Source organism: Oryx dammah, unplaced genomic scaffold, assembly GCF_014754425.2.
Source record: "Oryx dammah isolate SB20612 unplaced genomic scaffold, SCBI_Odam_1.1 HiC_scaffold_19, whole genome shotgun sequence".
NCBI lineage: Eukaryota > Metazoa > Chordata > Mammalia > Artiodactyla > Bovidae > Oryx > Oryx dammah.
This window is the reverse complement of record NW_024070203.1, coordinates 89225590-89249887: the sequence shown is the minus strand read 5'-3', so window position 1 is coordinate 89249887 and position 24298 is coordinate 89225590. Positions and strand designations below refer to the sequence as shown.

General features: G+C 39.8%; 1 protein-coding gene across 1 annotated transcript in view; it reads left to right on the top strand.

The window, feature by feature from the left end:
* Positions 1-24298, top strand: part of RALYL (RALY RNA binding protein like) — an 820318-nt gene that overhangs the window by 750447 nt on the left and 45573 nt on the right. Inside the window, exon 7 of the mRNA XM_040261147.1 lies at positions 10938-11051. Within this exon, the coding sequence (XP_040117081.1) occupies positions 10938-11051 (114 nt within the window). The remainder of the gene's footprint in view (positions 1-10937; positions 11052-24298) is intronic.

Below are 24298 nucleotides of genomic sequence, written 5' to 3'. Positions count from 1 at the left end.
TCTGGACACTGATGAGCACTTTGTATAAACAGAGTAATAAGTCCTTACTAAAATCCCCACCTGATATTTAGATACACAGCAGCCAAACCAAAACAATTACAGTGTGCTTAAAATAAATAAATACATTTGTAAGCATCTGTGCTTGGCTTTTCCGCTAGGCTTTAATGTGGCTCATTTAACATAACCAGATTTTAAAACACAGGCAGAAAAGAAAGAAAATAAAATGTTCGATCACATCTTTCTATCAACGTGTCCTCTGAGCATTTGAAATGGTCTTCTCAGTTCTACTGCTGTCGTCCTTGTTCCATCGCTCAGTCGTGTCTGACTCTTTGCAGCCCCATGGACTGCAGCTCGCCAGGCCTCCCTGTCCATCACCAACTCCCAGAGCTTGCTCAAACTCTTGTGCATTGCAACGGTGATCCCATCCAATGATCTCATCCTCTGTTGTCCCCTTCTCCTCCTGCCTTCAATCTTTCCCAGCATCAGGGTCTTTTCTAACGAGACAGCTCTTTGCTTCAGGTGGCCAAAGTATTGGAGCTTCAGCTTCAGCATCAGTTCTTCTAACTCGGGATTGATTTCTTTAGGATGGACTGGTTTGATCTCCTTGCTGTACACGAGACTCTCAAGAGTCTTCTCCAACATCACAGTTCAAAAGCATCAATTCTTCAGCGTTCAGCCTTCTTTATGGTCCACTCTCACATCCATACATGACTACTGGAAAAACCGTAGCTCTGACTATACAGACCTTTGTCAGCAAAGTAGTCTCTGATTTCTAACACGCTGTCTAGGTTTGTCATTGGTTTTCTTCCAATGAGCAAATGTCTTAAATTCATGGCTGCAGTCATCTGCAGTAATTTTGGAGCCCAAGAAAATAAAGACTGTCACTGTTTCCATTGTTTCCCCACCTATTTGCCATGAAGTGGTAGGACCGGATGCCATGATCTTCATTTTCTGAATGTTGAGCTTTAAGCCAACTTTTTCACTCTCCTCTTTCACTTTCATCAAGAGGCTCTTTAGTTCTTCACTTTCTGCCATAAGGGTGGTGTCTCTGCATATCTGAGGTTATGGATATTTCTACCAGCAATCATGATCAGCTTATGCTTCATCCAGTCCAGCTTTTTGCATGATGTATTCTGCATATAAATTAAATATGCAGGGGGACAATATACAGCCTTGACTTACTCCTTTCCCAATTTGGAACCAATGTGTTTTCCCATGTCCAGTTCTAACTGTTGCTTCTTGACCTGCATGCAGGTTTCTCAGGAGGAAGGTAAGGTGGTCTGGTATTCTCATCTCTAAGAATTTTCCAAAATTTGTTGTGATCCATAGTCAAAGGCTTTAGCGTAGTCAATGAAGCTGAAGTAGATTTTTTTTTTCTTCTGAAATTCTCTTGCTTTTTCTATGATCCAGCGGATATTGGCAATTTGATCTTTGGTTCCTCTGCCTTTCCTAAAACCAGCTTAAACATCTGCAAGTTCTTGGTTCATGTACTGTTGAAGCCTAGGTTGGAGAATTTTGAGCATTACTTTGCTGACCTGAAATTAATTTAATTCTGTGGTAGTCTGAACATTCTTTGGCTTTGCCCTTCTTTAGCATTGGAATGAAAACTGACCTTTTCCAGTCCTGTGGCCACTGCTGAGTTTTCCAAGTTTGCTGGCATATTGAGTGCAACACTTTCACAGCATCATCTTTTAGGATTTGAAATAGCTCAACTGGAATTCCATCACGTCCACTAGCTTTGTTCGTAGTGATGCTTCCTAAGGCCCACTTGACTTTGCATTCCAGGATGTCTGGCTCTCTCGGTGAGTGATCACACCATCGTGATTATCCAGGTCATGAAGATCTTTTTTGTATAGTTCTTGTATTCTAGGCACCTCTTCTTAATATCTTTTGCTTCTATTAGGTCCATACCATTTCTGTCTTTTATTGTGCCCATCTTTGAATGAAATTTTCCTTTGGTATCTCTAATTTTCTTGAAGAGATCTCTAGTCTTTTCCATTCTGTTCTTTTCCTCTATTTGTTTGAATTGTTCACTTAGGAAGCCTTTCTTATCTCCTTACTATTCTTTGGGATGCTGTGTTCATATGGTATATCTTTCCTTTTCTCCTTTACTTTCACTTCTCTTCTTTTTGCAGCTATTTGTAAGACCTCCTCAGACAGTCATTTTACCTTTTTGCATGTCTTTTTTTGGGGGATGGTTTTGATTATCACTTCCTGTATAAAGTCACAAACCTCTGTCCATAGTTCTTCAGGCACTCTATCAGATCTAATCCCTTGAATCTGTTTGTCACTTCCACTGTATAATCATAAGGGATTTGATTTGGGTCATATCTAAATGGTCTAGTGGTTTTCTCTACTTTCTTCAATTTAAGTATAAATTTTGCAATAAGGAGTTCAAAATCTGAGCCACAGTCAGCTTCCAGTCTTGTTTTTGATGCCTGTGTAGAGTTTCTCCATCTTCAGCTGCAAAGAAAATAATCAGTCTGATTTCAGTATTGACCGCCTGGTGATGTCCATGTGTAGAGTTGTCTCTTGTGTTGTTGGAACAGGGTGTTTGCTATGCCCAGTGCGTTCTCTTGATAAAACTCTGTTAGCTTTTGCCCTGCTTAATTGTGAAATCCAAGGCCAAACTTGCCTGTTACTCCAGGTATCTCTTAACTTCCTACTTTTGCATTCCAGTCCCCTATGATGAAAAGGACATCTTTTTTGGTGTTAATTCTAGAAGGTCTTGTAGGTCTTCATAGAACCATTTGACTTCAGCTTCTTCGGCACTAGTGGTTGGGGCATACAGTTCTACTGTAGAATTTATGTTTTTTCATTGTGTTCCACTAATGGCACCAGAAAAGTTATAATTGTTCTAGAAAGAATAAGAAAGAAAATTGGAGAAGGAAATGGCAACTCACTCCAGTACTCTTGCCTGGAAAATCCCGTGGACAGAGAAACCTGGTAGCTTACAGTCCATGGGGTCACAAGAGTTGGACACGACTGAGCAAATTGTTCCAGAGTGGGATTATAAAAGTTTGTGAGCATTAGGTCCAGTCAGTAAAACTGAACATTTCCAGCCTCTGTTTCTTCCTCTTCTGTTCTTTCCCTAGGTCTGGGCCTAATAAGCAGATCCCTGACTACTCTAATAGTCTCTTACAGATTAATTTTCCTGACTCTGTATTCTTCCCCAATCTCATTAATTGCATAATCGGCTGCAAGATTATTCTAAACTAAATGCTTTGTCACTTCCTCACTCAAAATTCAAAATTACTCCCATTTAGCAGGTGAGGATCCAAGCTCCTCATTGTAGTTCGCCAGGCAAATCTTGTCTCCCCTTCCTGGTTCTGCCATTCCCAGTTCTCAGCTACTCTTCTCCTGGCTTAATTGAACGTGTAAATGTTTCTGGACTTATGTTCATGTACCTCCATGTGAAAGTCCTTTCCTTTATGCAAGAAATGTATTACCAACACATTGTCTACCTCTTATAGACAAGTAAGTGCCATTCATGGAATTACCTGTCTTTCAGATCCAACCAGGTAATGCCATTCTTGTGAAACAGGTTTGGACCCTTCTGTGGCACAAAGGAGGCATCTGTCCTCTAAAGTCAAACCGGTTATTCGTCCTCCTAATTAGGATACTTAAGGCTTTCTGCTTAACTTTATAGCTATTTCCATGAACATCATTTCATTTTAGATTACAAATTTGTCCTTCAAGTCACTTTGCATTGCACAAAGAACATTCTCAAACATTCAATGTGTGTCAAACAGAATGCGTGTCACAGTATTCTTTTGGCTTCTTGAATTTTGCTTTTTCTGAGCATGTCCTGGTTGGCCATGAACTACATCTTTAGAATTCTACTTACTTGTTATTGTTGTTTAGTCTCTAAGTCACATCTGACTCTTTTGCGACTCCATGGACTATAGCCTGCCAGGCTCCTCTGTCCATGGGATTTCCCAGGCAAGAAAACTGAAGTGGGTTTCCATTTCCTTCTCCAGAGACATAATCTTTAATAATCAGATCTAATCTTCCCAAGCTTCCAGTTGTCTGTATTAGGGAACAATTGCATAACAAGAAGTTGATTTAAAATATTATTGTTAGTAAAAGAAATACTCCTGACTCATGTTATCTGCTACTCTATATAAAAATAACTTATGGTGTTATATCCTCCACAACCCATCTTTAATGATGAAGATTATGCAGTCAGAGTACAGAGGTGGGACTGGGAAAAGAGTCTTGCCCAAGTCATGGGTTAGTATCATATTCCTTCATCACAGTGCTTCTAATGGAGAAAAGGCATATTTTCATGATTTTTTTTTTTTTTTGCACTGCCTGTCTGGCTGTCTATCCCCCATTAAACAGTCAATCCAAAAGCATTGCCAGGACTTACACAAAGCTTTTAATAAACTTTGTTGGTCTATTTGAAGTTGGCATGAAGTGGCCATATCTGTAATACATAAGCATGCCTGCAGATTTTCTGATATTTGCTAATTCTGACCATAGCTCAAGTCATCAGCTGCTCATAGCCAAATTCAGGCTTAAAGTAAAGGAAGTGGGGAAAATCACTAGGCCAGCCAGGTACGACTTAAGTCAATTCCCCTATGAATATGCTGTGGAGGTCAAGAAGAGATTCAAGGGCTTAGGCCTAGCAAACAGTGTACCTGAAGAACTATGGACAGGGGTCGTAATATTGTACCGAAGGCAGTGAACAAAACCATTCTGAAGAAGCTTTACAAATAGATGAAGAAAAAAGAGAAGCAAAAAGCAAGGGAGAAAGGGACAGGTATATCCAACTAAATGCAGAGTTCCGGAGAACAGCGAGGAGAGACAAGAAGGCCTTCTTCAGTGAACAGTGCATAAAACTAGAAGAAAACAGCAGAAGGGGAAAGCCTAGAGATAGCTTCAGGAAAATTGGAGATATCAAGGGAACATTTCACCCAGAGACGGGCACAAGAAAGGACAGAAGTGGTAGAGATCTAGTAGACGCTGAAGAGATCAAGAAGAGATGGAAAGAATGCACAGAGGAATTGGGAAAAACAAACAAAAAATGACCCTAATGAACTAGATTACTACGATGGTGTGGTCAGTCACCCAGAGCCGGACATTCTGGAGAGCGAAATCAAGTAGCCCTTAGGAAGCACTGCTGTTAATAAAGCCAGTAGATGCAACGGAATCCCAGTAGAGCCATTCAGAACCGTGAAGGGTGATGCCCTCCAGGTGCCGCACTCAATATGTCAGCAGACCTGGAATACTCAGCAGTGGCCACAGGTCTGGAAAAAGTCAATCCTCATCCCAATTCACAAGAAGGATAGTACTCACGAATGTGCTAACCATCAGACAATTGCACTCATCTCCCAAGCTAGTGATGCTTAAAATTTTGCATGCTAGGCTTCAGCATTATGCAAATGAGAACATCCAGATGTCCAGGCTCGGTTTAGAAAAGAAAGAGGAACCAGAGATCAAATTGCCAACATTCACTGGATCATAGAGATAGCTAGGGAATTCTAGAAAAGCATTAAACTCTGTTTCATTGACTACACTAAAGCCTTTGACTGTGTGGATCATGACAAACTGTGGAAAGCTCTAAAAGAGACAGAAATACCAGACCATCTTACCTGTCTTCTGAAAAACCTGTATGCGGGTCAAGAAGCAACAGTTAGAGCCCCGTATGGAACAACCGATTGGTTTAAGATCGAGAAAGGAGTACCACAGGGCTGTCTGCTGCCATCCTGTTTGTTTAACCTATATGCTAAGCACATCATGAGACGTGCTGGGCTGGATGAGTTACAAGCTGGAATCAAGACAGGTGGGGGAAGCAACAACAATCTCAGATATATGGATGATACCACTGTAATGGCAGAAAACGAAGAGGAACTAAAGAGCATCTTGATGAGGGTGAAGGAGGAGAGTGGAAGAGCTGGCTTAAAGCTAAATGTTAAAAAAAAAAAAATTATGGCATCTGGCCCCATTACTTCATGGCAAATAGAGGGGAAAATGTAGAAGCAGTGACCGATTTCCTCTTCTTGGGCTTTAAACTCACCGTGGACAGTGACTGCAGCCATGAAATCAGAAGATGATTGCTTCTTGGCAGGAAAGTTATGACAAACTTAGACAGTATGTTGAAAAGCAGAGACTCTGCCAACAAAGATTCGTATAGTCACGGTTATGGTCTTCCCACTAGTCAAGTACAGTTGTGAGAGCTGGACCATAAAGAAGGCCAAAGAATTGATGCCTTCAGACTGCGGTGCTGGAGAGAGCTTCTGAAAGTCCCCTGGACAGCAAGGAGATCAAACTAATCAATCTTAACGCAAATCAACTCTGACTACTCGATGGAAGGGCTGATGCTGAAGCTGAAGCTCCAGTATTTTGGTCATCTCATATGAACAGCCAGCTTATTGGAAAAGTCCCTGATACTGGGAAAGATTGAGGAAGAAGAAGAAGATGTCAGAGGATGAGATGCCTGGATGGCATCACTGACACAATGGACATGAACTTGGGCGAACTTTGGGAGATGGTGAGGGACAGGAAGGCCTGACACACTGCAGTCCATGGGGTCATAAAGAGTCAGAAACGACTGGGCGACTGAATAATAATAAGTGTGTTTAATACACTGAACTAAATTCTATTAAGAATGCAAAAAGATGAAGGCACGCAGGAAGAAAGGAACTAGAGGTAGAGACAGAGAGGAAAGAAAGTGGAAGGAAGGAATTGGATGTCCTCTCTTCATTCAAAGAGTTTGGCTGTAGAGAACAGAGGAAGGGGTAAATCCATTAATATGCCTTGCTTCAGACAACTGTCCAAAATTTCTTCTCTTTGAAATGTTGTGTCATGAGAGATCTGAATAACTTAAACCAAAATCTAAATACTTTTCCATGGATGTTATATAATAGAAGACAAAAAAATTGGCATTAGGTACCAGTCTGATATAGGATCTCTTCTTAAATCTGTTGATGTCATTTTTTTAATTAAGGGGGACAGACGCTAAAGCCCAGGACCTCATGGTAAGCATCAGGAGTCTCATTAGTCAATAAGAGGAGAAAGAAAGTGAAAGTGTTAGTCTGCTCTTTGCAACCCCATGGACTATAGCCCACCAGGCTCCTCTGTCCATGGGATTCTCCAGGCAAGAACACTGGAGTCAGTGGCCATTCCCTCCTCCAGGGAATCTTCCTAACCCAGGATGCAACCCTCCCACACTGCAGGCAGATTCTTTACCGTGTGAGCTACCAAGGAAGTCCAAGGAACTTTTTATAAGACGAGAAGGAGCTTATTAAACAGAGAAAAGCATGACTCCTGAAATTCTTCAATGCCTAATTAGATCTTCATTCTCAAAAAGCTTACAATTTAATAAGAAAAGTAAGTAGATAAAGGAAAAACCAGCAAGCATATGATGTCTAGCAGTAAATGTGAAATGCTGTTAAATAGATTGCAGATGAGAAATCCACCTTCCAGTAGGCTGAACTAAGAAGAATTAATAGGGGAGGTAAGATTAAAACTAAGCTCCAAAAAGCAGACAGACATAATAGAGAAAAGAAAGACTCTTTGCTGGAAAAGGTATGTAAATAATAGTAATAGTGTTTTCTGCTTCTATCAGGTATTTTGCTTGATGATATTCTGGTCATGATCTAAGTGCTTAATGTACATTGTTTCATTAAATTCTTGTAACAAGTCTTTAGGGTAAAGGGTGGAAGTTAAAGATAAGGAACCTGAATCTTAGTAATTACAAGTGATTCTCCAATAAACATAGATGCAAATCAGCCTATCTGGTTGTACACACTATTAGCTCAAGCATTAAGTTATTCTGTTCAAATGATGCTGCTTTCATAAACAATGGAATATATACCTGGAAACATACTGTAGAGCAGACCCTGAAGACCAGTTTGAAGAATGGTGCATGTATTCAGTTCAGTTCAGTTGGACAGTAGTGTCTGACTCTTTGCAACCCCATGAACCACAGCGTGCCAGGCTCCCGGATTTTACTCAGACTCATGTCCATTGAGTTGGTGATGTCATCCAACCATCTCATCCTCTGTCATCCCCTTCTCCTCCTGCCTTCAATCTTTCCCAGCATCAGGGTCTTTTCCAATGAGTTGGTTCTTCGCATCAAGTGGCCGAAGTATTAGAGTTTCAGCTTCAGCATCAGTCCTTCCAATGAATATTCAGGACTGATCTCTAGGATGGACTGGTTGGATCTCCTTGCAGTCCAAGGGACTCTGAAGAGCCTTCTCCAATACCACAGTTCGAAAGCATCAATTCCGTGGTGCTCAGCTTTCTTTGTGCTTTTGGTCTTTTTTCTATAGAAATTGGGACATTCTGGAAGTTTTCAATAGGGAGGATTTATGGCTTATATATATATGACTTTGCATTCACTATTTAAGAGGTGACATGAACTAAAAGCAGAAACCCAATTAAGAGTTCAATGGAAATGGACAGGAAAAGAAAGAGGAAAAGAAAAGAAAGCAAAATGGACAGGGATGCTTTACACCTAAGACTCTCCTCAATTCTGAACTGACTTTAAGTTTTCAAAAAATGTCTGACATCTAAGTTGCAAAATTTTTAAAATTTTAGGTTTGGAAATCTATAGTTGTAAAATATACATCTATTTTGGCAGAGTGAGTAAAAACAAGCAGGAGCTTAATCCCAGGTTCAGTAGAAACATTCTTAACAGGAGCCCCACCTCCCAAAGTAGAACAAGGCAGAAAAGATTACAGACAAAGGCACAGAGATGGCTTGTCTCAGGAGCATCATGTGGAAACCAGATACAGCAGCCCAGACCCAGACCCCACCTACAGATAACCCCACTGAAAGAGGAAGCTCTAGGACTTCAGGCCAGGTGATTGGGCAGCTTTCTCCCAAACAGAGCCCTGAAAGGCACAAAGCCAACAGCTTTCCCAGTCGCTCAAGAAGCAGCCAAGATTTTCTAGGCCCCAATTTGCAAGACAGTAACGAGCATCAGCTGCTCAGCATCCCAAGAGTGGAGCTGGGATATTTGCATAGTGCTGAAGGCTGATTCAGAATTCCCTGATAGGGACAGGGAGGAGAAGACAGGTTACATCCTTAGTTTTATCTAGGCTTGAATCGTCTTAACTAAGTAATCCCAAATTTTGTAGCAATATCACTCCAATCTTAAAAGACATTCTATTAAGTGGGATATTAGTGATTTATTTGTTTATATCTTTTTTAAGGAGATAATTAGTGAACCTCATTTCTGGGCTGAGGAGTGACCTCACTTACTGAAAATATATATTCTATTAATCTCCAGCCACAGTCCTATTTCTCTTGGCCCAACATCTAATGTTTTAAGACAAAATACTTTTTTATCACGTTTGATAGATTTAAGTAAAACTACATGACATGCTTCCATCAAAGGAAATTAAAATCATTCTTCAAAGCAGAGTCAATTTGCAATTATGACAGATGATGATTTTCAAATTTAGTTGAGATTCAACAGTGGCACTTTGATGTCTTGGAAATAATTGACATAGGAGTAATTCTCTATTTTAAACTGTGTTCTCCTTTCAGTCTGGTTCTTCATAATAAAAACTCTCTACAGGGTCACTTATTCTTACAGTTTTTATTTTGTAAACTACTTTATATCATAAATAAAAATTTGCTTGTTATGGAAAATTTCTTATTTTATAATAGAAAATTTTTTTCATGTTTATATTGGAGAAAGTCTGGTGAGCAATTAATGTACATTGATGCATACTTTATCATATAGCTTATATCATATGCCTTAGATAGCTCTGTTTCAAGCAAACATATATTGCATTTAGTTTTTTATTACTTACAAAAATTGCTGAAGACTAAAGACTCAAACTAAACACTCAATTTCTTTAGGAACATCCAACCAAGATTATTATAAACTTGAAAGGAAAAGTGAAAGAGATGGATAGTAGACTAACATCAAAATCCTCACCCCAGATATTGAAGCCCACCTCTCCACTGAGGCATGGGCATCCAAAAACTGACTTAATGAAAGCTCATAGACAAGTATAGCTCTTCTAGAGTTATAGTTTTAAAAATCTTTGATCTTATTACTAAGGGTTCATGGCAGAGTTTCCAGTGATTCTCAGAGAAATGAGAAAATAAGAACAAGGCAGTGAATTTTTCATAAACATAAGCAATTTTCATTGAAACGATTGTCCTTAAATAGGAAACTGACCTTTTCTTAAGTCTATCTCTTTATAAAATAATTGTTATTATCATTGATAGTAGAATGTTTGTTGTTATTTTTAACATCCTTACTTGGCAAAATTAAAAATAGTCAATCTTGTGTTAATCCCATTTTTAATTAGTCCCACTAAACATCCAAAACCTCGAAGAGGAACCACTACTGTAGAAAATACCAGTGGGAACGTCAGTGAATTTCCTTTCCTTCCAGCCGCAGGGCTTAAAAAGAGGCATGTTCAACCCACTGCTGCAATTTTTTAAAAAGAAAGTAGCAAAAGTCCAGCAAGTCAGAGAGAGTTCGCTAGCATTAAAGATTTATCTTTAGAGGATAAATGTTATGCCCTGATTTCAATCCATCATCAGGGAACGGGATTAAAACTATCACTGACTGCTGAAACATATATTGCAACATAGTTCCTCAAAGCAGTATTAACATACCTGTCATGATTTAACCATTTCTCAATCTGAATCCATCTGATAGAACAGACTTACCCTCTCATTTGCCAGAACCGAATTCAGTATCTTTTAGTTATTGCAAAAAACATTTCCAGGTTCTTCTGTCCCACTGCGTATACTTCGGTGAAAAGATTCAGGGTCAAATGCTGAGAACCGCTGCTTGTGTATTCCAGGGTCCCTGGAAGCAACGAGAAACAGATAAGATTGAAAGGTATCCTGCGGGATGTGACAGAGTATTGAGGAAATTTAGAGGGTCTGTGGGGTATGTTCTAATCAGGTCATGGTGCATTTGACATTCTATTGCATTCTTTCTCTTTTCCCCTTTCCAGTGAAATCAGATGAGTTACAGACAATCAAGAAAGAATTAACCCAGATCAAAACTAAAATTGACTCCTTGCTAGGGCGTCTGGAGAAGATTGAGAAGCAGCAGAAGGCGGAGGCTGGTAAGTGAAAAAGAGCTGTGGCCGCAGACGTGTTGGAAGCAAACCACTCACACCCTGTCAGTCACCAAGACAGAGCAGGTTCAGGCACGCTGGCTGAGTCTAACAGCGTTTAGCAGGTACACACACAGCATCTTTAAACTTAGACCTGCAATGATGGAATCTGATTTTTTACTTTTTAGAGAAGATGAGCCAAGTTGCCTAAACTTCATATTTTTTAAAAGAGAGAGGAAAAGGAAAAGTATTTTGATGCTAATAAGCAACAGTTGGATTATATTAAAGGTTTATATCCCAATATCAAGTGACCTTTAAGAAAATTAAATCAATGAATGGAATATTCTATCAGGGCTAAAATTATATTCATATTTCATTAAATTAACTGCAGCAAAATTGAACAGATTCGGAAGCCATGCTTGTAAAGTCCGATTTTGAACGGCTGCAACTCCACAAAACTTCAGAACTCAGTTTCAGGATGTCAGGATCAACGACACGCCTGGCCACCCAAGGCCATTTCATTTGACTTATTCTTTAGCTTAATGTCCTCTCTTTGAAATATCAGCCCTGACCCTAGTTCCATGCTAATACTCTTTATTTATTTATTTATTTTCAACTGGAGGATAATTGCTTTACAATGTTGTGCTGGCTTCTGCCACACATCAACATGAATCAGCCACATGTACGCATGTGTTCCCTCCTTCTGGAACCTCCCTCCCACCCCATCCCACCCCTCTAGGTAGCTACAGAGTGCCAATTTGAGTTCCCTAGTCTAATACCCTTTAATATGGCAACCGAGAGTTGTAAAATTACACATTTTAAACAGAACTGGCATAAACTTGGAGATGAGCTAGAGCGTACATTGCAAATTGCATTCTGCTAGGTCTTTGATGTCTCAGAAGCTCCTTGAAAATGAGCTGAGGGCTGAAAGAAGACCTGGGAGATAGAGGAACTCACGACTCCTCCAAACCCAGCCCTTTCTCCAAATAGTGTGGCTCCGCCCGTGTCTGTTTTATACGCTGAAATTCATCATGAGATTTCATTGGCTGAAAGAGCTTCACTTTTCAAAATTAAGCAAGACAGTTTTGAAAACCGCTCATCAAATCCAGCTTTCTCATTTTGCAGATGAGAAAAGGAAGGCCCAAGGAAGTAACGTGACTTTTCCATGACCACATGAATGGTTTGTGATAGACCCAGAGTCTCAAAGCCAGGTCTGGTGAGGGAGAGGAGTGCCTCCTCTGAGGTATCAGCCTCAGGTTCCGCTCAGGATCTGCCTTCAGTGAGGCTCCCTATGTAACAACCGATGATGAGACCCAGGCTGTTTGTTGCCCGTGACCCTGGGCAGGGGACCAGCACTGACCTTCCGGTGATTAGTGACACAGGGTTCAGAAACGAAGCCGGTGTTGAGGGGGTGTCGAGCCTAATGGATGGGAGACGTATACTGTGGTTCAAATCCTCACATGCCACCTAGCCTCCGTTTTCTCGTTTATCAGATGAGGCCAGTAATGGCTACCTGACCTTGCGAGAAGGGAGTCAAGTAGCAAATGTAAGTTACTTACTAGCCCAGAATAAATGCTTCATAATTGGAGCCATTTAGTGTCCACAGAAATGTAAGCATATATAGGGAAACAAATACTTCCTACTTCCATGACACCAGTTTTTTAAATCATAAGCCATGTACCTAGATTCTCATTAACTTTTATTGAGTTAGTGTGGAGGAGAAATGATAGATAAATAATAGACAGAATAAGATCATTTTTATTACAAATTTCTGTCACATTTTCTGTTGAGAAAAGATACGCTGCCTATACTTCTTAATGGAGAAATTTAGATTTCAGAAAGTTTTTTATCTGCTGTCTATGGCACTAATCTAAACCGTTGCCAGAACTGAAATATCCTGATGTTGCCTAAATCAATGTTTCCCTTTGAGGAACTTCTGTGAAATTCGTTATTATGTAAAACAACCCTTACAGCAAAGGACTTTGATAACCAATTTGCACTTCAGTTTAAAGGATTATGGAGAACTCATTTAAATATAAATCACCTCAAAGAGAAAAATGTGATCCTTATTGCATCATATTATAACTTCCAGTTTCCTGCAATGAAAAGTACCTTCCACATATCTTCTTAGAAGATCGTCTATACACATGACAGTAAAATCCAAAGCTTGAATTTTCTTTTCATGAAAGGCTGTCACCTTATTTTTGTATGTGTTTCAACTTTCCCAGTCACAAGGCAGTTATCTTTAAAATGATAGGTTTAAGCCTTTGATATTTCTGTCTTTCCTACTTGAACATGTAGGAAGAAAATGGAATTATTTAATTTGTAATTTCATTCTCTTAGTGATTGTCTCCTGAACAATATTCATATTTATGGAGTTAAGACAATCACTTTCTAAATTTTCTTCATGAAAACAAATCAGAGTTGCATGGTGTCTGTACTACATGATAGAAAGTGGAGAGAAATATTTTAAATCTTTTTAAGTGCCCGATACCTCCTTACAGAATTTAAGGGGATACTCATTTTATTGTTTATTTGGTTGCAGGCCAGTTATTCAGTAGTTAACATTCACTCTTCACTATTGCTCTTTTATAGACCTCTCATTTCCAACTTATTCCATCGGATGATGAAAATTTCCAGCTTAGGATAGTGGCAGCAGAGATGGAGGGTTACATGCAGGATAAAGCCACACAGCATGGAACTTGTCCTGAGTTCAAATTTCATAGGATCATTTTTTTCTTTTTTGTATGAAATCCTAAGCTATCAGGAGTAATTGTAATGAGGTTATAATGACATCATTTTGGATTTTTTGCCTTAAGGCATCATTATGCCTTAAATTGCTGGTAATAGGTATTTGCATGGTATCCTGTCTCTTCCTTTGAAGATATGAACTTCCTCAGAACAAGGTCATGTTTTCACTAACTTTTCTAAATCTTCAAACACTGTGTACTATGCACTAGGCATGATTTAGCAAGTCATTTAACTTCTCTAGGTCTCAGGCCCCACAAATGAAAATTAGAGGAAGGGATTATGGCCTCAAACATATGGTCTAGCTTTTAAATCATGATTAATATGAATCCACTCTGCAAGTGTTATTTTTTCCTACTTGAATAATTCAAATAACATTGCTTTGGAATATGGTGACTGTGGATTATTATAAACAACAAATAACACATATCAGTTTGGCCTCCAATTGTCCTTCTTAGATGATCCTTTTAAAAGAGAGTCATAAATTGACATAAATTGATACGAAGAGTACAGTTTATGTGTGGTTTACATACTGATGCAAAATGACCATAAAAGGTAAAAGGAGAGAGAAGTAAAACTAAAGACAATATCATACAATGGACAGTGACCTCTAAAAAAATCAAATTCCCTGAAAGACTCTCTGATATGAAAAGGCAATTAGGCATTCTTTAATTCAACTTTATTCTCAGTGATGGGCCTCATGTGTGACCTGTCAGACTCACCTGGACAATTCCAGTGAAAATAGCTAACCTATCCTACCCATTAGAGCTGACCATTAGAGAGGTCACACTTCAGTCCCGTAGGATAAATTCATTCTGCCTGTATGTTTGGTATATGAAAAAAGGCAAAATGGGTGTCCAAGGAGGCCTTACAAATAGCTGAGAAAAGAAGAGAAGCTGAAGACAAAGGAGGAAAGGAAAGATATACCCATTTGAATGCAGAGTTCCAAAGAATAGCAAGGAGAAATAAGAAAGCCTTCCTCAGCAATCAGTGCAAAGGAATAGAGGAAAACAATAGAATGGGAAAGACTAGAGATCTCTTCAAGAAAATTATGGACACCAAGGAACATTTCATGCAAAGATGGGCTCAATAAAAGATAGAAATGGTATGGGCCTAACAGAAGCAAGAGATATTAAGAAGAGGTGGCAAGAATACACAGAACTATACAAAAAGATCTTCATGACCCAGATAATCATGATGGTATGATCACTCACCTAGAGCCAGACATCCTGGAAGTCAAATGGGCCTTAGGAAGCATCACTTATGAACAAAGCTAGTGGAGGTGATGGAATTCTAGTTGAGCTATTTCAGTTCTAAAAGAGGATGCTGTGAAAGTATTACACTTAATATGCCAGCAGATCTGGAAAGCTCGGCAGTGGCCAGGACTGGAAAAGGTCAGTTTTCATTCCAATCCCAAAGAAAGACAATGCCAAAGAATGCTCAAACTACCACATAGTTGCTCTCATATCACACACTAGTAAGGTAATGCTCAAAATTCTCCAAGCCAGGCTTCAACAGTACGTGAACTGTGAACTTCCAGATGTTCAAGCTGGATTTAGGAAAGGCAGAGAAAGTAGAGATCAAATTACCAACATCCACTGAATCACAGAAAAAGCAGGAGAGTTCCATAAAGACATCTATCTCTGTTTCATTGACTGCTCTAAAGTGTTTGATGATGTGGATCACAACAAACTGTGGAAAATTCTTAGAGATAGGAATACCAGACCAATTTACCTGCTTCCTAACATTACTTTGCCAACAAAGGTCCATGTAGTCAAGGCTATGGTTTTCCAGTGGTCAAGTATGGATGTGAGAGTTGCACTGTGAAGAAAGCTGAGTGCTGAAGAATTGATACTTTTGAACTGTAGTGCTGGAGAAGACTCTTGAGAGTCCCTTGGACTGCAAAGAGATCCAACCAGTCCATCCTAAAGGAAATCAGTCCTGGGTGTTCATTGGAAGGACTGATGTTGAACCTGAAACTCCAATACTTTGGCCACCTGATGTGAAGAGCTGACTCATTTGAAAACACCCTGATGATGGGAAATATCGAGGGCAGGAGGAGAAGGGGACGACAGAGGATGAGATGGTTGGATGGCATCACTGACTCGATTGATATGAGTTTGAGCAAGCTCTGGAAATTGGTGATGGGCAGGGAGGCCTGACATGCTACAGTCCATGGGGTCACAAAGAGTCAGACATGACTGAGTGACTGAACTGAATATATTTGGTAAAAAGTTTAGATTAAAAAAAAATAATGTCCAAAAATTAGAATATTACAAACAAATACCACATATTTTTGCATCAGTGCTCCTTATACTGAGCTGAAATAAACTTTGTTTGCATTTGGTTTATGTGTCCTTTTATGCCCTCTGAAACCAAGCTGGGTGTTTAATTTCTTGTGAATGTAATAGCCAATTAAATACATAAAAGAGTTGTAGTATTGTAACTCTTCCAAAACTTCTGAATAGGAAATCTATGTTAGTGGCCAGAGACACTCAACTTAGTTGCATTCAAATTTTGGTCAAAGAACTTTGAAGCCTTCTATTCTCTGAATAAGTTTAGTTCAATTGCTCAGTCATGTCTGACTCTTTGTGACCCCATGCACTGCAGCACGCCAGGCTTCCCTGTCCATCACCAACCCCTGGAGCTTGTTCAAACTTATGACCATCAAGTCAGTGATGCCATCAACCATCTCATCCTCTGTCATCCCCTTCTCTTCCTGCCTTCAGTCTTTCCCAGCATCAGGGTCTTTTCTAATTAGTCAGTATTTTGCATCAGTTGTCCAAAGTATTGGAGTTCCAGCTTCAGCATCAGTCTTTCCAATGAATATTCAGGGCTGATATCCTTTAGGATGGACTGGTTGGATCTGCTTGTGGTCCAAGGGACTCTCAAGAGTCTTCTCCAACACCACAGTTCAAAAGCGTGAATTCATTGGCACTCAGCTTTCTTTATGGTCCCACTGTCACATCCATACATGACCACTGGAAAAACCATATCCTTGACTAGATGGACCTTTGTCGACTCTGGATAAATATCGGTAACTTTTTCAGCTGCTTCTCCTGTGCTTTAGTTTTGGATCTTGAACTACTGCCGTCCCTCTTCTCTGGTCACTCTATAGTTTATCAGCTGCACACTGTGGTACTCAGAATGGAAAACGGTGCTCCACATATAATCTGCTGCTGCAGCCTATAATGTGACTACTAGTTCTGTTCTGAATACCTGACTGCTGTCACTTAGACTTTGGATTAGATTGGTCTCGTGTCTGGTTACAGATGTTGAACTGCACACGTGAATTAAACTCTGCTCCCTCCTGATACTGCATTAAAATAATGTCTAGGTTTTAAAAAAGAAAATTCTTAGACATAAAAGAGAATGAGAACAAAATTTTAGAAGCTGGAAAGCTGATGGAGAACTCTGCCTGACTTAACACATCCTAGAAATGAATCCAGTTTTAACCACAGAACTCCCGAAAGGCTCAGGATCAAAGCTATCATATTCCTACGGAAAAGAGGGTATAAATGGCTAAAAGTCTGTTAGGAAACAGATTTCTATGTCACCATTCCCAGCTCTTCCTGGTCCACTAGAAGCCCTAAGAAGTTTCCTCTAGGAAAGTGAAAACAACAAATTTCAGATGTAATAGACAACTAAAATTTGAAGGCAGTTTTTAACGGGGAGAAAAACAGAAGTTTACACAGTTACTATAGAAATTCCAAGAATTCTTTTCCCCTTCCAGACTACTGGTAGGCCACTGGAAGAGGTTTTAATTGGGAATATGACCAGCTTAAGAAAAAAGATTTAAAGACATTGGCATGGGTACAAGCCAAGGAAACAGTATCACTCTGCAGAAACAAGTTCCCGTTATTCTTACAAAACTGTCCATCCATATTTTAATACTGTTAATATGAGCAGACAAGGTTCACCAGATGGCAGAAAGCATTTAACATTAAAAGCAAATACCAAAAGAGAAGAGAAAAAGAACAACAACTACAACAACAACAACAAAAAAAAACGGAGGAAGCAGATTGAGCAGGAAGAATAAAACTTCCAAATAAAACAGTGAACTGCTGATTAATACCCTCAGAGAGAAAGAGAAGATATTACATTCATGAAATAAGAACACAAGATTAAAACTCAGTATTTAAAAGGCAGATGAAAGTGGTTTTAGAAATTAACATATGATAGCACAAATAAATAACACAGAATTGAAAGACAAATTTCAGGAAATTCTCCCAGACAATACAAAAGAAACTACAGATGGAAAATAGGAAGGGAAGGGTATGGAAATTACTGGATAAATATCTGAAAAACAGGGTTTCGGAAAGAAAGAGGAGAAGGATCATCCAAAAAAAGTTTTTCAGGGAAAAAACCAAAACTGCAGAACATAGTCAACAAGATTGAAAGGATCCCCTGAGTGCCTGTAACTGATGCACATCAAAGCAGGAAATGGTGACATTTCAGAACATGGGGCCAAAGATCAGATCCTACAAGCTCCCAGAGAGACAGCAAGGAAAAGAGACAGAAAACGTTTTATATAAAGAAGCAGGAATCAGAATGCCAACGGGGTTTTCAGCAGCCACACTAAAAGCTAGAAGGCAATGAAAACATGCCCTAAAAACTCTGAGAGAAGAGTATTTGCAGGCTGTAGTTCTATACCTAATTCCCAAAGCAAGGAGTTAAACTCTAAAAGGGAAAAACATGACTGTCCCAAAGCAAGGAATCGAAGGCAAAGGGAATCCTCAGGATGACGGTGAGGAAGAGTCTAGCATATGAGTTAAGAAAGAGACCTGGAAATAACTGAGTCCAGGGAGACCAGTTCAGAAGTTCTGGGAGAGACTTTGTCAAGAAGATGAAACAGGTCCAGTGGCTAATAGGTGGGGAAGTGAATTCATTGAGATGAGACTTACTCATGTGGTTGAGGAGCAGGTAAGTTTACAAAAGCATTTGTACAAGTCAAAGAGGCATAGAAGTACGTAGAGAATTAAGTTAACAACACACAGACACCCAAAGGAAATGGATGTTTCTTTTACCTCCAAAGAAAGTAAAATACTGTTTGGGAAAGAAAAAAATACTCATTATATACTAACAGCTTAGCTTCCCAAAGCATTTACATAGTTAAATTTATGTAAAAACTGAAAATGGATCTAATCTAGTTTACAATATAGCTCTCTAAGGAGATGGGAAGTGGGGACTTGTAGACAGAGAACTGAGTCTCCAGTCTCCCAAGGGTGATGTCAGTAGAGAATGAATAAAACTAATCAAGAGGTAGCAATAGAAACGTGCTGTTTGGGAAACAAAGCCAAGTTTTTAACAGATCAGCTTTGCAAATACAAAGCCCTTAAAGAGCTGAGAATGGTGAAGCAAGTGGGACTTGTTATTTTTCTTAACAAATCTTGTGGAAATATTCAACTACAAAAGTTGTTTTCAAGAAGCCCAGTTTACAGGGTGAGGGAGATGAGATTGAGTTATCTTTAGCAAATGGATCAGAACTTTCCCAACTACTTCTTGGAACGATCCTGTGACATCCATCAGATACGTGTCACTGGACACGTTAAAAATGACAAGGAAGACTTCACTCGAGACTGCTGTGGTCAGGGTCAAAACTATTGGAATTAAAAAAAAAAGGGCCTATTGCAATAGGGGATGGAAATTGAGCTCTACTGAAATAAAAGGTAGGAGGGTTTTTAAAGGCAAGAGTGCAATGATAAAAATGTATTGGAGGATATTAGTAGGGAGGCTGATCAATAAGATGAGGCCACCTGTGTTTGCTGACTGAGTCCACGGAAGTCACGCTCCTGTTGGTCCATGGAGACCAGGAGACAGGAGTTGTCCCATCTTTTTCCGATGATTGCATTTCAAAGGGAGGGCCTCCAGGTCTTTAGAAGACATGCCAGATTTGTAAAACGATGTACACTTCAAAGAAGCATAGAAAGAATCCGCAGTTGCAAGTCTTCTAAAGTAAATGCTCTAAGAAAAAGGAAGTCAGGACCATAGTCAGAATGAAGGCTGTCAAAGAGCAGTCACGCCGAGGCTAACAGCAAGGTTTTCTTTGTAACAGCACAGTCATAGCCTTTCAGAGCGGACCTCTTTCTCCTCTAAATAGACACTTCTTTCCATGTCCGACTTCTGTCACATCACCACGTAACAAATCCTGTCATCCACGCTGCTGACCTCAACATCATCTTCTGACCCTACTATGACTAGCGTTGCAAAATCTGACCTTTGACATCTTTTTACTCAACACCTTCTATTTTCTGATTGCTGTTCACTCACTCAGAGAGTCGTGTCTGACTCTCTGCGACCCCATGGACTGCACCACGCCAGGCTTCCCTGTCGTTCACCATCTCCGAGACCTGGCTTAAACTCTTGTCTATTGAGCCAGTGATGCCACCCAACCATCTCATCCTCTGTCGTCCCCTTCTCCTCCTGCCTTCAATCTTTCTCAGCATCAGGGTTTTTTCTAATGAGTTGGCTCTTTGCATCAGGTGGCCAACGTATTGGAGTTTCAGCTTCAGCATCAGTCCTTCCAATGAATATTCAGGAATGATATCTTTAGGATGGACTTGTTGGATCTCCTTGCAGTCCAAGGGACTCTGAAGATTCTTATCCAACACCACAGTTCAGAAGCATCAATTCTTCAGTGCTCAGCTTTCTTTAGGTTCCAACTCTCACATCCATACATGACTACTGGAAAAACAATAGCTTTGACTATACAAACATTTGTTGGCAAAGTAATGTCTCTGCTTTTTAATATGTTGTCTAAGTTGGTCATAACTTTTCTTCCAAGGAGCAAGCATCTTTTAATTTCTTCGCTGCAGTCACCATCTGCAGTGATTGGAGCCCAAGAAGATTAAGTCTGTCACTATTTCTATTGCTTTCCCAGGAATTTTTTTCTGGAATTCTCTTGCTTTTTCTATGATCCAGTGAATGTTGACAATTTAATCTCTGGTTCCTCTGCCTTTTCTAAATCCAGCTTGAACATCTGGAAGTTCTCAGTTCACGTACTGTTGAAACCTGGCTTGGAGAATTTTGAGCATTACTTCGTTAGCATGTGAGATGAGTGCAATTGTGCAGTAGCTTGAGCATTCTTTGGCATTGCTTTTCTTTGAGATTGGAATGAAAACGGACCTTTTCCAGTCCTGTGGCCACTGCTGAGTTTTCCAAATTTGCTGGCATATTGAGTGCAGTACTTTCACAGCATCATCTTTTAGGATTAGAAATAGCTCAGCGGGAATTCCATCACCTCCACTAGCTTTGTTCGTAGTGATGCTTCCTAAGGCCCACTTGATCTTGCACTCCAAGGTGTCTGGCTCTAGAAGAGCGATCACACCGTCATGGTTATCTGGGTGTGAAGACCTGTTTTGTATGATTCTTCCACGCATTTATACCACCTCTTCTTAATGTCTTCTGCTTCTATTAAGTCTGCACGGTTTCTGTCCTTTTTTCAATGGTACTGCTAATACCCAAGCCCACTCACGTGCTCTGTTGCCTTTTTCTTATTTTTTTAAGAACTTTAGCTGTTCTCTCCAATTCTAGTTTGTTTCCTCCCTAATTCATCTTCCATGGGACACATAGATTTATACTGCTAAAACATCCAAGGGCCCAGTCTTGGAAATTAACAGAGCTAGGTTCGCATCCTACAAGAAACTTATTTCCAGGACTTACTAGCTGCAAAAAATTTGGAAAGGTCCTTATAAAATGTATAAAATGAGTAAAATAATATCCGTTCCTTAAAATTAGTGGGATTTAAACAAAACAGTAGCTCAGTAATTTTTTAATCATTTTATTAAATTTTTGGTTACCTCTACCATCAAGGGTGCTTCTTGTGAACACTTTGAGGTCATCTTGTCCCAGAATGTACTGATGTAACTAATATTTTAATCTGAAAGCATTCCTCTTGAATAACTTCCTTAATGCTCATTTATGTCATTATTAGTAATGCCAGTCATAAAATGTACATCTTTCTAATTGACATTTACTGGAATAATTGAGTTAAATTCATATTATATACAGGTGTTGCAGAATTTTTTAAAAAATATAGTTTATACTGCAATGCAAAAACAATGGTTTCAGGATAATAGCTGACTCTGATGAGTAATGTGACTGTTTTATGTCAACATCCTTTCCAACCATCTGCTAAGTACAATTCAGCTAGCAATTAGCTAGCAATTAAGCCAGCATTTCAAAAAATGTAATTGCCAACTCAACCAATTTTCAGAGTTATATTAATGATAATAGCTCTACAGCAAACTGAATTTAATAAAAATGCTTCTAAGATAAATCCCAACAATTTTAACTTGTTTTCTAGATCATATATGTGTATTGAAATAGAATGAGATGTACAGGAAAAGTATTTGAGTATGAAGATTGAAATTCAGTATCAAGTTCTTTCCTTTTAAGGCTTTTTAGAGCCTGAGGCATTTTTTCTTAAACAGAAGTATTTACCTATCACTTGCACGTCTTTTCCTTTGATAGCCATTGCTTAGTTTGAACATGTATCCCTAAGCAGACTTCTTCATTCTTGTATTTAAAATTACCTGGTTCCTCCCTCCTACACTGTTGATAGGAACATAAGTTGGTTCAGCCACTGTGGAAAACAGCATAGATGTTCCTCAGAAAACTAAAAATGGAATTAATACATGAGCCAGCAATCCCACTCTTCAGCATATATCTGGACAAAACTATAATTCCAAGGGATACGTGCACCCACATGTTTATAGACACACTATTCACAATAGCCAAGATATGGAAACAACTTGCATGTCCATGGACAGATGAATGGATAAAAAAGATGTGGTGTATGTATATATACAATAAAATACTACTCAGCCACACAAACAACGAAATAATGTCATTTGCAGCAAGATGGATGCAACTAGAGATTTTCGTATTAAGTGAAGTAAGTCAGAAAAAGAAAGATAACAACAGCTGGTATCACTTCTGTGGACTGTAAAATATGACCCCAAGGAACCGGTCTATGAAACAGACTCAGACAGAGACATAAAGAGCAGACTTGTACTTGCCAAGGGAACTGGGGCTAGGGGAGGTTGAGCTGGGAGGGTGGGGTTAGCAGATGTCAGCTTTTATATACAGGACCAAGAAACAGGCTTCTGCTTCATTGCAGTAGTCCCTGCCGCCCCAGGAGTGACATTCAATCAGTGCAGCTCAGTCGCTCAGTCGTGTCCGACTCTTTGCGACCCCATGAACTGCAGCACGCCAGGCCTCCCTGTCCATCACCAACTCCCGGAGTTCACTCAGACTCACATCTATCGAGTCCATGATGCCATCCAGCCATCTCATCCTCGGTCGTCCCCTTCTCCTCCTGCCCCCAATCCCTCCCAGCATCACTGTCTTTTCCAATGAGTCAACTCTTTGCATGAGGCGGTCAAAGTACTGGAGCTTCAGCTTCAGCATCATTCCTTCCAAAGAAATCCCAGGGCTGATCTCCTTCAGAATGGACTGGTTGGATCTCCTTGCAGTCCAAGGGACTCTCAAGAGTCTTCTCCAACACCACAGTTCAAAAGCATCAATTCTTAGGTGCTCAGCCTTCTTCACAGTCCAACTCTCACATCCATACATGACCACAGGAAAAACCATAGCCTTGACTAGACGGACCTTAGTCGGCAAAGTAATGTCTCTGCTTTTGAATGTACTATCCAGGTTGGTCATAACTTTTCTTCCAAGGAGTAAGCATCTTTTAATTTCATGGCTGCAGTCACCATCTGCAGTGATTTTGGAGCCCCCCAAAATAAAGTCTGACACTGTTTCTACTGTTTCCCCGTCTATTTCCCATGAAGTGATGGGACTGGATGCCATGATCTTCGTTTTCTGAATGTTGAGCTTTAAGCCAACTTTTAGACTATGATAAACCCTAGTAGAAAAGAATGCTTCTTAAAAAAGACTGTGAGTGTATATAGACACACTTGTGTTATATGTGTGTGACCGAATCACTTTGCCGGACAGCAGTGATTAACAGTATTGCAAACCAATTATACTTCAATAAGAGATTTTAAAATTAAAAAAAAAAATTAAGCCTAAAAAAATTGTCTGGCTTCTGATTCAGCACTCACCCGGTGTGTTCAATTAGGCCTTTTTCTTGAGCTATGTTAGAAAACAACCCAGGCTGTGGAGTCAGACAACCTGTGATGGGAATTCCAGCTCATTGTGGCCACCTTCCCGAACATCTGCACGCCTCACTTTCTCCCTCTGGAAAATGGGAAATAAGCCTGCCCTTCAGGATGCTTCAGTGCCTAAGGGTAATGAATGTCCCATAGTCAGCACTTTGTAAGCGACCGCTAACTTGCAGCCAAAATGAACTTTTTTTCTGTTGGAATTCATAATTTATATAATATTAGAGATACCTTCAGAGAAGGCGATGGCACCCCACTCCAGTACTCTTGCTTGGAAAATCCCATGGACAGAGGAGCCTGGTAGGCTGAGGTCCATGGGGTCGCAAAGAGTTGAACACGACTGAGCGACTTCCCGTTCACTTTTCACTTTCCTGCATTGGA